This window comes from Pygocentrus nattereri, chromosome 3 (genome assembly GCF_015220715.1).
Source record: "Pygocentrus nattereri isolate fPygNat1 chromosome 3, fPygNat1.pri, whole genome shotgun sequence".
NCBI classification, from domain to species: Eukaryota; Metazoa; Chordata; class Actinopteri; order Characiformes; family Serrasalmidae; genus Pygocentrus; species Pygocentrus nattereri.
The window spans coordinates 40,600,547-40,614,307 of record NC_051213.1 but is presented as its reverse complement, the minus strand read 5'-3'; the positions used below and the strand labels follow the sequence as shown (position 1 = coordinate 40,614,307).

General features: G+C 34.3%; 2 protein-coding genes across 2 annotated transcripts in view; one reads left to right on the top strand and one right to left on the bottom strand.

The window, feature by feature from the left end:
- LOC108438275 (CDK5 and ABL1 enzyme substrate 1-like) overlaps positions 1 to 13,761 on the bottom strand; it is a 33,595-nt gene that overhangs the window by 13,815 nt on the left and 6,019 nt on the right. The window lies entirely within an intron of this gene.
- LOC108438257 (transmembrane protein 241) lies at positions 169 to 12,572 on the top strand. The gene is made up of 15 exons (XM_017715975.2): positions 169 to 369; positions 607 to 653; positions 765 to 842; positions 2,178 to 2,259; positions 5,300 to 5,377; positions 5,832 to 5,857; positions 6,429 to 6,480; positions 6,804 to 6,852; positions 7,644 to 7,689; positions 7,915 to 7,950; positions 8,037 to 8,071; positions 8,333 to 8,402; positions 10,025 to 10,118; positions 10,598 to 10,662; positions 10,801 to 12,572. The coding sequence occupies exons 1-15, from the start codon at positions 298 to 300 to the stop codon at positions 10,862 to 10,864; spliced, it is 894 nt and encodes a 297-aa protein (XP_017571464.1). The 5' UTR covers positions 169 to 297; the 3' UTR covers positions 10,865 to 12,572.

The window sequence follows — 13,761 nt, the reverse complement described above, 5'->3', positions numbered from 1 at the left end:
TATTAAATGCTTCATGTATTTCTTTTAATAACATAAACTTTATAATTGTGTGCATTAAATAGATTAAAACTCTACATGTAGTCATCAATTAATGCTGTTCAAAGAATCAGTGTTTGCATCAATCCGTTCAAGCCTTGCCATCAGGATTTCTATGATTTGAATACGTAGCAACGTGTCACAGCTCTCTGGAAACATAGGAAGTAGAATTTAAGCGAAGTTTTTCAGGGGCTAGCGTACCACATATTTGTTGCATGATATCAAATCTATGATCTACAGATGATATTGGCTTTTTGACAGATGATTTTGGCACGATCGAGTCCTGGATTAGTTTTTTGCATCCTCTTCATAATATTCTATTTCACAAACAAGGTGAATAAAATCACTTTTTTTCTCATATGATTGCTTCGCGTGGTGTAGCGTTAGTGATTTGAATAGTAGCTACTATTATTAGGCATGCTAATATTATGTTTGTAATGGTTCGTCGAAATATTCAGCCTTCTGAAATGTGATTTTGACTTGTTTTCATCGTTCGTATAGTCAACTAGTGTGGGTTCGTTATTTGAGCTTGACTTTAGTGCAAAACCAGTATCTCTTTTTTTTCCTAAGTATGTCCTGTCCGTATTGAAGTTTACATATCCCACCCTTTTTCTGGGGTAAGTGTGACTTACATTGCTTCTATTGTCCACTAGCATCACGGTGTCATTTGTGCATGAGCTATTTTACCAGTTCAGCTGGTAAATGATATACCATTCTCTGACCACCAGGTGGCAGACCTGCACTGGAGCCCTTCAGCTGTTGGGGACTTGGAAGTTGGGATGGGTGGAGATAAACGGTTTTTCCAGGTAGAAGCAGAATCTGACGCTATTTAGACGTACACGCAATAATGGAAAACCGTTTTTTTTATATTTCTGTAAAGTTCAGTGTTTCAGATGTAAACAGAGTCATTCATTGCCGTTTGGTGTGAAATGGTTCATTGTAAGAAACTTACTGATCGCTTTACAGTGGTGGTGATAGGAACCAGGAGTCAATGTCTACAACAGAAATACAGCCGTTTTAATTACAATCCAAAGCCTGAGTTTTATATGCTATATATGTTGATGTTGGTAAATTTGTGGCAAATCTGACAAAAATAGGTTTTCTATGGGGACAGCTTTGCCATCCTGCAAGTACTCCTCTGTGATGAATGGATGAAAATAAATTGACCTAAAATATGTTTTAGACTAAACTTCATCAGAAAACTATTGCAAAACAATGTCTCAGACATTAGGGCATTTATAACCGTTTCATATAATAACTTTCTGAGGGAGCTTTCAAAGGCATTAAACTCTTCAGACATTTGGCTCCTATCACTAGCACTGTGAACAATTTTGACTCAGTAAGTTTCTCTAGAACTGAGAATTTCACACCCAACCAAGCTGAATGGCTTTGCTGACATATTAACCATTTAATTATGCAGAAATTTTCACAAATTTGTGGAATTTTCCTTTAAGCACCCCTTTGCTACTGCAGCTAGGCATGGGGATTATCAAAAGCTCTAATTGTCAATATGAATACGAATCATTTAAAAAAGGACACTAATACAAATAAAATTGTCCAGTCTAAGCCTGCAACTAGTAATCGCTCTAACTATCAATAAATTATAAAAATTGCCTAAAATGGGCCTAACAGTCAAACCCAGATAATTTTGTGTTTTATATGGTTAAGTGTAAAAGTTTGCAACAGCACTGCATTCCCTGCAATATTTATGCATTCCCTCAAAGTTTTTTTTATGCATTGCATGCAAGGGAATGCTAAAATTATTATTATTATTATAACAATAATTATAATAACAATAATAATAATAATAATTATTATTATTATTATAAATGCAGGTTTTTTTTTCCCCAAACATGACCCCTTGGAGGCTCTGCATTGTTGTCCTAACTGTGTGAGTACTTTGAAAAAAAGAACTCAGTACCTAAAATTCTTTGTTAGCACTTGCAAAAAAAATGTTTGGTCAAAGACGACACTTAACATCGCTATTTTATGGGTGGACTAATTTTCAAAGAGAAATATCAGAATCAGCAGTATTGACTTGCTCAACCGTAATTGCAACAGGTATTTATGGTCCCATTTTAAAATAACAATGTATAAAATACACAGCATTTAAATGTCTAATGTGTTTGCTCTGTGTCTAGATCCACAGCTCTGCTCTGGCTCCCTGGGTCGGTCTTTTTCTTAGGGAACATTTATGCTGGATCCAAAGCCTTGTCCATCCTGGTATGTCTGAATTTACTGTAGCTTTGTCTGTCATCATATCCCTCTTATGATTTGTAATAATCAACATGACTGCAAATCTCTTCATGAAGTCCTACTTTGTTTCTGGAAACTATAATACTTCCTTACACTTACACTGAATTCAGTAACTCCTGTGTTCTCATATTCAACATCCTGCATGTCTGACCTGTGAGGAATCCTCAGAGCTTTCTAAGCTTTCAGAGTAAGCCAAGTGATGCCTGGGAAGTCAAGTAAACATGTCTGTAATTTTGAGTTTTGCACTGTAAGACTGCAATGCACTATAAAATGTGTTATTGTATGTTGCAAGCTTCAAACAAGAAACAAGTTTTCAATGCATGTGTATAATCTTAAATGGCCAAAAAATATGCACCAGCATTAACTAAGTGCTAACATACTAAAACCGAATTCCAAAACAGTTGGGACAGGGTGTGAAACGGTGGTAAAAGCAGAAAGCGGTGACATTAAATTCTGTTTTGCCTGAATTAAATTGAAATAAATTTGTAAATACACACGTATTCCAAAGAAGATGCCAGCAACACAGTCCAAAAATGCTGGGACAAGAGCCTGTTGACCATTGTGTTACATCAGCTTTAATTTAAATAATGAATTTAATAATCATCTGGGTACTGAAGACACTAATTGATCCAGTTTTGAAAGTGGAATTTTTGGCCGTTCTTCTGTTATACAAAGTTTTTAGCTGCACAACTGTACAGGGCACTTGTTGTGTTTTGCTCACGTTTTCAGTGAAAGACAGGTCTGGACTGCAGGATGGCCAGTCCAACACCCACACTTTCTGATTACAGCATGCTGTTGTAACACATGAAGAATGCGACTTGGCATTTTCATGCTGGAAAAAAAAAAAAAAGCATGGATGTCCCTGAAAAAGATGTCATCTAAAGGTCATTATATGTTGCTCCAAAATGTGTTCAGTGTTAAAAGACTTCACATATGTGCAAGTTTCCTACTAATATCCCCAAAGATCATGACAGACTCTTGCTTTCCATTGTTACGCTGGCAACAATCTGGACGATCTTTTCCTTCTTTGACCCCGTGAACACAACATCCATTATTTCTTTAAACAATCTGAAAGGTGGGCTCATCAGACCCCATAGCATGTTTCTACTGTGCATCAGTCCATTTCAGATGAGCTTGAGCCAGAAGAAGTTGGCAGTGTTTATGGATGTTGTTGACTCATGGCCTCTGCTGAGTATAGTACAGTCTTAATGTGCATCTTTAGATGAAGTGACAAACAGTGTTTATTGGCGGTTTGGCAAAGTGTTCTCAAGCCCACAAGGTGACATCCATCAAAGAAGCATGCTAATTTTAAATGCTGTGTGGTCTGAAGGTTTGGATATATTGTGTTTTTTGGTTTGCTTTGAATGCAGATTAAAGATTTGATGATACTATGCCTTGTAGGGGGTGAAATACCTAAAATCCCTGCCATCCCTGGTTGAGAAGCATTGTTTTTAAACTTTCAGGTTTTTGAGGCAGTTTTGGCGAAGTGGTAATCCTCAACCCATCCTCACTCAGGGACTCGAGGACTAGACCATTCTTAGATGCTCCTTTTATTTCCAAGCATGATTGTATCACCTGTTAGACATTTTTTGAACATTTCACAATGATTCATCTGAATTGCTCTTGTAATGACTTTTTAAAATGTGTTGTAGACATTAATTTTAACTGTAACTGTCATGGTTGGCGTGGGTGGCAGTCATGGTTAACTGCAGCTTGCAGAGGCAACAACATGCACACCCCTAAATGCTTGATTGGCTGTCCAGTTTCTGGTTTAACATTCATGTTACGTACATAAATGCTGGCAGACACTGCAAATGTGTTTGCATATCCATGGAGGATTCCTTTATTTAATAAGCATCCAGCACACCACCTGATTATATTATCAGTGTGTATAGATGAAGCAATTAAGCCACATTTTTTTGGCAGAGGCTTTTTCTAACCTTGACCTACAGGCAGAAAGGAGACTATCGAAACTGAATTGTTGAGATTAATCGATGCATTGCAGTTTCTCATGCTTTTTTTTTTTTTTTTTTGAGTTTATACTTTTAAAAAGTGGAATTCCAATTGATCAAATTTTCTCAATAATTCCATGGTTGAGATGTAAAAGTCTTTCAGAGCGTTTTGATGTGAAATCAATCATTGTAGATTATGTACACTGGTGGTGGTAGGAACCATGAGTCACAATGTCTGCAACACAAATACAGACATTTCACACCAGTGAACCTTCACATTTCTTCTGAGTTTTTATACATAGTGTTGATGGTGGTAAAATAGTGCTAAATCTGAATTGTATAAATAATAAAGTTTTCTTTGGGGGTTGCCTCACAATGCCCTTAAAAACAAAATTTGGCTGAAAGCTCATAGGAAAACTATATATATACACACACACACACACACACACACACACACACACACACACACACACACACACACACATATATATATATATATATATATATATATATATATATATATATATATATATATATATATATATATATATACATACATACATACATATATACATACATACATACATACATACATACACACACATACATATATATATAAAATATCTCAGACATCAGGCAGCATACTCAACCATTTCATGTAACAACTTTCTTTTAGGGACCTTTAAGAGGTGGATGTCTGATTCCCATCACCACCACTGTGAACAATTCTGACTCAACAAGGTTCTCTAGAATGGAGAGTTTTGTACCAAACCTCTCTGAATTATTTGATTTCTTAACCATTTAACTGTGCAGAAGTTTTGAAAAATCTGCAGAATTCCTTTCCAAGTCTTGGTTCCTCTGTGTTTCTTTCTTTTGCTCGTTTTTGTTGACAGTGTCTCCGTAAAGCTGCTTAGTCTGTTGTAAAAAGGGCTATACAAATAAATTGAGTTGATTTGAAATGGAATACTGTATGAATAATGATTAAAAAAAATAGAACACTGAATTTGATCTTGAGCCTTGTTATTTACGGATCTTTCTGTTTTTGTACTGGCTAGCCAATCCCCTTCTTTTTTGTGCTGCAAAATGTGTCAGAAGTGGTCTTCTTCATCATCAATAGAGTCACCCAAAGAGAGGTATATATGAACACTACTTATATAACACTTACAAGAAAGGAATGCATAAACTTAAATAGAATTATTGCAGAAAGTAGCAATAATATAACCTACATCTAACTGAGGAATGGAGAATGCAATGGTTACACAATAGTATAGAAGGTATTATTTAAAGTAATGAAAAATAAATAAATAAATAAATAAATTTTAAAAATCGATGAATGCCATCTCTGTACTCCTTGACTATTTTCGAAGAATATCATAAGAATATGAGATTAGCAGACTAATCATCTGAGGGATCAGAAAAGTGGAATTTACAGAATACCATGAAAATAATAGAATAATTATCAAATTAATAGTAGTCCTAGCAGACTGGTGCTGGGTATAAGAATTGATAATGTGATAATGTGAATGCATTACTGTCTGGATAACCTACAAGTCATTTTCATCTGTTTTTTGCATGGCTTATATGAAGAGATCATCATGGATAAAAATATTCAGGTATGTTTTCAAGGCATGTTGCTTTATTATCTCTCATGTTAGATGTATTTTGTTTATTATCTGGGATAATCCTACATCCTTTTGTTCATTTATTTTTTGTAATTGATTATTTATTGTTTTGATAACATATAGAGACACTTAAAATTCAACAATGAAAACAAAAAAATTGGGATGGGGGTTATGATGCCCATAGACCAACAATCAAACAATTACATTTTAAAGAAATATTAAATCATTTGTTAATTTGTGGTATCTACTGAACATATGTATTTAAGTTTAATTGCATATTTCTATGTCACTGCTGTTTGAAGAAATTTGAAAGAATATTTTGAAAATGTCTGTTGCCCTTTATGTTGTGTGTTAATTACATGAAGAATCAACCAAAAGAAACAGCCCAAACAGACTTGGAAAATTGTCTGGTTCCTTTTTTTTTTTCATTTTCCTGTAAAAGTTACCATTTTGGAGATACAAGGTTTTCTTCTGACAACAGCCAAATGCTTTTTCATATACATTTCTCCTAAAATAATGTTGTATTATTAATTGTCTAAGTGATTTTTCTAATTGTTTCCAGTCAAACATTGATGCTGATGTCAGCTTTTATCCTCATGCTGCACAATCCTCAGGTAAAATCTTTTAGCTACTTCTCTGCAACCCCTGACTTTCTGCATTATTGGATATTTTTCCTATATTTTAGTGAATGATAATGAATATAATCATTTCTTCACATGAAACATAATACCAGATAACTGGGTAATACATTCTTTTGTCCTATACACTGTTCCATGAAGAGCTGCTAGAATGTTTCACTGGCAAAATCTAATTTACTGATAAATACTTTTGCACAGTACTGTATGTTGTCAGTCATCCTGACATATATCAAAAAGGTGAAGGTATTTTTGGTCAGCATGACCCCAATTTGTAAAAACTCTGTGCTGCTCCCTTTCAGTTTGGACCAAATGGCTATATATGGGCCTCCATCCACCTTTTCTGTATTGGTAAGCCTGTTTTATTTTATGTGGGAGGAAATATTTCATAAAATATGTCATAGATTAGATAACTTATAAATCATGTACAGGATATTTATCATGAATGATTGTTAGCTACCTACCTCTTTTAAATTAGATTATGGATTAAATTAATTATGGATATTCAGGTCTTTTTTTTTTTTATATCACTGGCATAACCACTGTTCTGGGCCTATAGAGATTGATCTCAGGCTACACAATTAAATGGGGACAGATTGTTTATTAAGCTGCTTTTTGTAAGATTATGACATTTGATTAATCTTCTCTGAGTACAGTCATTGTAGTATGACCAAAAAAAATAAAAAATCACATCACACTTTCTGCCAAAAACATACAAACAAACAAAAGTCATCAGTGGTCTACAAATGTGGTAATTCCAATGTTTTTTTTTTTTTGTTTTTTTTTTACTACAAAAGCTAAAATTGGCTATGTCAAAGCAAATGTCTGCTTCATCAGTGGTTACATATAAATGGTCTATAAACATTTGCCATGCCTGCCATAGCAGTATGTTTCATCAATGTTAACTCAAGGTGCTTCTGGTGAGTGGACCGTGTGCACTCTAGTGAAGGGCACTGTTGGTTAGTAAAGTGCTGGTTGTGTTTATGTGAATACAGCATTGGTTGAATAGCCTTGCTATTGATTTGTATCGCCATAGGGCAGAAGCCTTGGCATAAGATGTAACCTAATGTTATGTTGTTTGAACTGTATCTATGTTGATTGTACAGTAGTAGTATGCTCTTGCTTTGTTCATTTTCTTTTAGGGTCATACCGAGTGTTCCAAAAGAATTCAAAGTCTGGTCTACTGAGGTTGGTTTGAAACATATTCGAGAGCCTTACAGAATTTGTATAGCTACAAATAAATTTTTACTCATAATAGAGGCATATTTGTTTGGACTAGGTTGTTTCTAATAGGGTAAATAAAGATCATGTAGTATAAATAAACACTGAATAAATGTAATGTTTTTGCCATTTATTTGCTGTCAAACCAGAGTATACTATGAATCTTCATCACCTTCATCTTTTTTATTACAGTGATTTTGAACAGCATTTAATCAACTACTTAGTCAGGTAAATTGACTGGGTTGTATTTATTGGTTATTGGCTGATTTATTTGTTAATCATTTTTAAAACTTGTTAAATTCATGTCCTTTTAGCATATTCCTGTTAGCTTCAGCTGCCCATCCAACAGGTAATCCACCAACACACTTCAGAGTCCTCGGTTTGACATGTTGTGTGTTGATATGTCTGATATTATATCCGGGGACGTGAGAGCACTTTTTAGTGAAGGGAATGCTCAAACCACATTTTTGAATGGAAGTGCAAAAGTAAATTTAAATTAAGTAATTTAAAATTTAAATGAAATTTAAGAAGAATTGTCATCAGTTGTGATTATGGTAAATATGCACTGATGTTTTAAATTAGTTATTTTTTGTTTGTTATTTTATCATAGGTGATCTTTTTGGTGCCTTGGAATTCCCCTTGCTCATGTCCTATAAATTTCATGGTGGATGTTTTGCCAGGTGAGATCTATAACCAGTGGTGGACAGTAACGAAGTAAATATAATTTGCTGTGGTACCCAAGTAGTTTTTTCGAGTATCTGCACTTTACTGAAGTATTTCCATTTTTGGTGACTTTTTTTGTTACTTTCACTCCCCTACATTTCAAAGTCAAATATCTTACTTTTTACTCCATTACATTTTACAAAATCTGGCATTCCTTTTGGTTTGTGTGTGCTTGAAAATGTAACGTCAAAATGAACCAAAAAAAAGAACACCAATCGGCAGAGTGCGCACTTTGTTTAGAGCTTGTTTTGACCTGTTGGACATACCGACCCAGTGTATGCATACCATTCAATGTCAGTGCAGCAACATAAAATTTTGGGAGAGTGTATTCCAACATAAATGATGGAACTAACCTAACTTTGTGTAAATGTATATATATATGCGCAGTTGTGACTGGCATCTGTCTTTTTCTGAATTTATACACTTTGCATTTTATAGTAAATTAGTTTTTGCTAGTTTGTTTATGAACAGAGACCCACAGATGCAATTTAGTAAAGGAAAACCCATTTGTGAATCTGTGTTTAAAGCAAGTTTTTATTAAACTTAAACTTGTAATGAAGTTGCAAATAAATCTTAAACTGAAACTTTGCTTATTCCCAAAAAGTTATTTCAGAGCCACTCAGTTCTACCTAATGGAAATTGATTGCCTTCAGTGTTTTGTGTTTATGATAATTTTAATAGACATCAGTGTCACTAATTAATGACATTGTATTAAAATATTGGTGTTATGAGAGTGACACTAGAGAATTTTCAGCTAAAATGAGTTGATAAAGCAAATCTTACAAAAATGGTAATAGGACATTAGAATCATAATTAATATTTTAGTTAATTTAATCTTTTAATAGTTAAGTACATTTGAAGGCAAATACTTTTGTACTTTTACTTAATTGGAGGTCTAAAGGAAGGACTTCTACTTTTGCTGGAGTAATATTTTACCTTGCGTATCTCTACTTGAACTAAAGTACATGGTTTGTGTACTTTGTCGACCATTGTCTATAACCCATAACCCAATGGATTCAACTGTTAATAGCTCATCAAAGGGTCTTTGCGCTAGCTTAGTGTTTTCAGTCAATGATAGGAAGGGGTGTTACATGTGATGTTATTAGTTTAAGATACACTATGTAAGATATGTGCATTTCTGGAAATGTGTAAAAGAACAAAATGTTCTTTTACGTCAAAAGGACGTGAGTGAGTCCACTATGAATCTACTATTGTCATCATATGTTTATTTGCCTTTTGAAATCCAAACCTTGGACCTTCTTTTTGAGCCTCTTTGTGTGATGTTAATATATAAACATGTATCTGACCTCACACTTTTAAATAATTATTTCAGACTTTACAGGGTGATGTGCAGCAGTGCACGGACATATTTATTTTATTTTTTGTTTTCTGATACAGTAATGCTGTTTCTTTTGGTTTCAGCCAGATAACTTATATAGTGCAGCTTTAATATTACCTCTAATTGTTTGTGCATGTTGATGTGAAGGATTTGGTCCTGTTTTTGAATTGCAGCTTACCTTCTATGGCACTCAATGAGAATTGATTTCTACTGTACTGATAAACACATTCTCACCCTTAGTGCTGTATTTGGCTTTCTCCTGCTGCTGGCATCAGTAAAGTTGAAGAGTGGCCAATCTTTGGTACAGTGTGCCATCTGGGTCTTAGTGGCTAAGGTTAGATGCACCTTTAAGATTTATAAAACTGTACCTGTCTCCCTCCTTTCCTGCTCCCTAACTAAGAAATGTAAGTTTAAAATAGATTTCTTCATTTTTAACCAGTGTATTTCTTGGAGTTTAAAAATAAACAAAAAATCTCATGAAACCTGAACATTTCAGTACAAATCTAACTCCACTCTGATTCACACGGTTACTTTGTGGTTTCATGTCTCTAAAGCAGGGCATTATTGTTAAAACTATCACGTTATATATATATAAATGAAGGTGTCTCCTGATGACATTTATTTTGTGCAAGAATCCAGTGATGTTCACTTTATACTGGAATACTGTTTTTCTTAGTAGAATTACTACAAGTATGATTGTAGCTACTAGAATGCAACAGCCTTAACAATGTTTTAACACTCCCTCTCTGTTAATAACTGACTTACAACCACACTTTTATTATATAATTGTCTTATTTTTAATCCCACATACAGATACTGGCCTCTGGACTGTCCATTTTCATATTCAGCACCAAGCTCAGTCCCTTAACAGTATACTGGTGAGTGGATCTCACTTTACCAAGTTACAAAGTAACTTATTCAATGATCTTTGGTGCAGCAGTGAGCTAAAAGTAAAGGACGGTGTCATTTATCTACAGAATAAGCTACAGTTAAGTGTTTTTCTTTTCTTTTTACAGCATCCTTACAAATCATGCTGGGGAAGCACTATCAGTACATTCTGACAGAATTCAGGACAGATAAGTGGGGAAAAAATGGTTGGTAGTACATACAGGGAATTTTATAATCAAGTAATAAAAAAAAAGTTTTCTTTCCTTTCTGCTGTTCTCTGCGAGCTAGACACCTGTTACACAGGTGCAAGATTTAGCATTTTCATCACCATCCAATTGAAATTTGCTCAAAAACTTGCTCTGCATTATAATTCAGAGGAGAATGCAACATATCAATGAAAGGCATTTTCAAAGGTTTGTGTTTACATATGTACTTATGTTTAAGATGTTACATCACAGTATGTATGTAATATATATATTATATTTTTTTACTGTAATAAGAATTGCTGGTGAAGTACCTTTAAGCCCAATGCTAAGTGCAATAAATATACAGATTGTTTAAATGCATTCTCTTGTTAAAGCACCAGAATCAAGTGGTATATTACAAATCTAAATTTTGCAGTTAGTAGGTTGGGAGCACTGAGTAGAACTGAAGTTACTGTTTAAGCTTACTTTCATCACGCTGTGGTGTGTATCCTTGAATAGCTTTGTTTTATACAGCTGTGTTAAATAGTACACTCTATGCATGATGAGTTCACTATTCATGGCAATATGATTTAAATTTCCCAGAGCTTCTGGAAGGACAAGGTTTACTTTTTAGGTAAAATGTGTGCACCACCTACTGTCATGTGCTCACTAGGTGTTATCAAGTGCGTACCAGATTTCATCTAGTGAGCATCAGATACGATTTAGTACACACCAGAGTATCTGGTGCTTATCTGATTATATCTGGTGCTCACCTGACAGTGAATGGTGAATGCATGAAAGCACGTCCTTTCAGAGGGTACATACAATTTTGTGAGTTTTCTGGTTAAATCTTTTGTGCTCAGTGAAAGGAATGTTCAGAGAGTTCTGTAAAAAGCTTTTGTTATGCCATGTTGCACCTTGTTTGGTTATTTCTGTGATCTTGATTTAGCAAAATACAGTTGTTTCCAAGTGACCTTTTCTGCAAAAGGAACTGAATGCATAAATAAAATAAGGAACTGAATAAATAAAGTAAAAGAATTATGCACAGTGGATCTTGGTGCACTTACAGTATACAATAAATTAGGTAATGGTTAACTGAATGCCAAAAGAAATATGCAGATTTACTACAACTTTAATGATATTGTATTGCTGCACAATTCATCAGCATCTGTCTACCCTGTGCAACAATGGAAAAGAACCACCACAGAATTGCCATCTAGTTTTTAGACAGTTCTGGACACTGTATAGCATACGGTGAGCTATAAAGTGGACTAGATAAACCAGTAAAGTAGAATAGTAGAAGTAAAGTAAATTAAATAAATATAATTTCCATCCATTTTTTGCTGGTTAATCTGTGGTATTTAGCTCCAGTACTGGAGGGCTGGTGTCCAACAGTATAGTGACTTCCTTGCTTAAACAAACCTAATTCATCTAATGCTTAATTGCCAGTCTTAGGGCGTGAGTTTTAGTAAGGAAATCATCAAACTCTCCTAGACATCGGCCCTAGATGACCAGAGTTAAAACAAATGACCTAGAAAAAGAAACATCATGTAAATTTTATACAGAATAGCATGGGTTGTCCTTGAGTCTTGGTTCCAGTCAGTTTTTCTCTCTTTTAGAGTTTTTTCTTCCTCATATCCATTGGTGATCTGGGGTCTGGGTCAGACCTTCTGGAAAGCTGCTTTATAATAAAACAGCCATTGTATTTAAATGCATAAGGTAGCTAGTGTAAAGTATTCTTCCTCTTTTTGGAACCACATCACATTACAGTTCATGATCAGCTGGACAATTTTAATTTATGATCATAACCATCCACACAGTATATATTAGTTCAGATTCCTGTGTTTTGACATTACATCTTTGTCTAACATCTTCAAAACTGATTATCATGGCAGGTGAGGCAGAATGGGTGCTAGTCACTATTCATTTGTTTAAATTAAAGCAAAACAAGATAAATGAAGTATAAAATTTCCATCTCTGCACAACTTCCGAAAAACATTAACCATAACATTTCAAAAAAGTTTTTCTCAGGAACCCAAGCAAAAGCAAAAGACGTACACACACACACACACACACACACACACGTTACAGCAGTCACTGGGCGGAAGGCAGGTCACCAGTCCATCGCAGGGCAAAAATAAAGACATATTCAATGGAAGCAAAAGACCAAATGGCAAACCACAGATGACACATTACAACACAGCACACACTTTAGGTTATGCTGTAGCACATGTGATAACAGTAGTCACTGTCCTAACTTGGCCAACAAAAGAAATAGCTAGCTAAGTACTTCTTCATTTTCAGGGGTCTTTTTTGCATGGTAACTGGTAACTGAACTTTTTTTTGTTTTGTTTTGTTTGTGTAATCATTTAATCTAATAAAAGTTGCAGTTTTGTATAAAGCATATAATTAGCTACAGTCATCTGCAAAGGTTAGACCTTTTTGGTCAAATTAATGTTTTGGTAATTTCTTACATAAGGACATTATAGGTAAAATAAGTTAACATCCTCTACAGAACACACTGTAATATTTTAGTGGACAATTACTGTAAATTTGCTAAATTTAACATATTAGAGGAAAACACAAACATGAAGTGTGGCCTGTGCAAAAGTTATGCCACATGTTATTTATTTTATCTATTTACCAATGTATTAAACTCAGAAAATAAATAAAAATTGAGAACTAAAATTAGCAGAAAAATGCCACATTGAAGTGTGTTCTCTGTAGAGGTCATGTTAACTTACTTTCAGTTAGAAAATCAACAAAATATAATTTGAACAGATGTATTCAAACTTTTGCCTCTATGTATTGCCTATAAGTATTTGAATGTGTTTTGAGTAGTTTGAGCATACTTTTACACAACTGGTTGAAGTGCTAAAATTACAAATCGCCCACTTTAAGGTT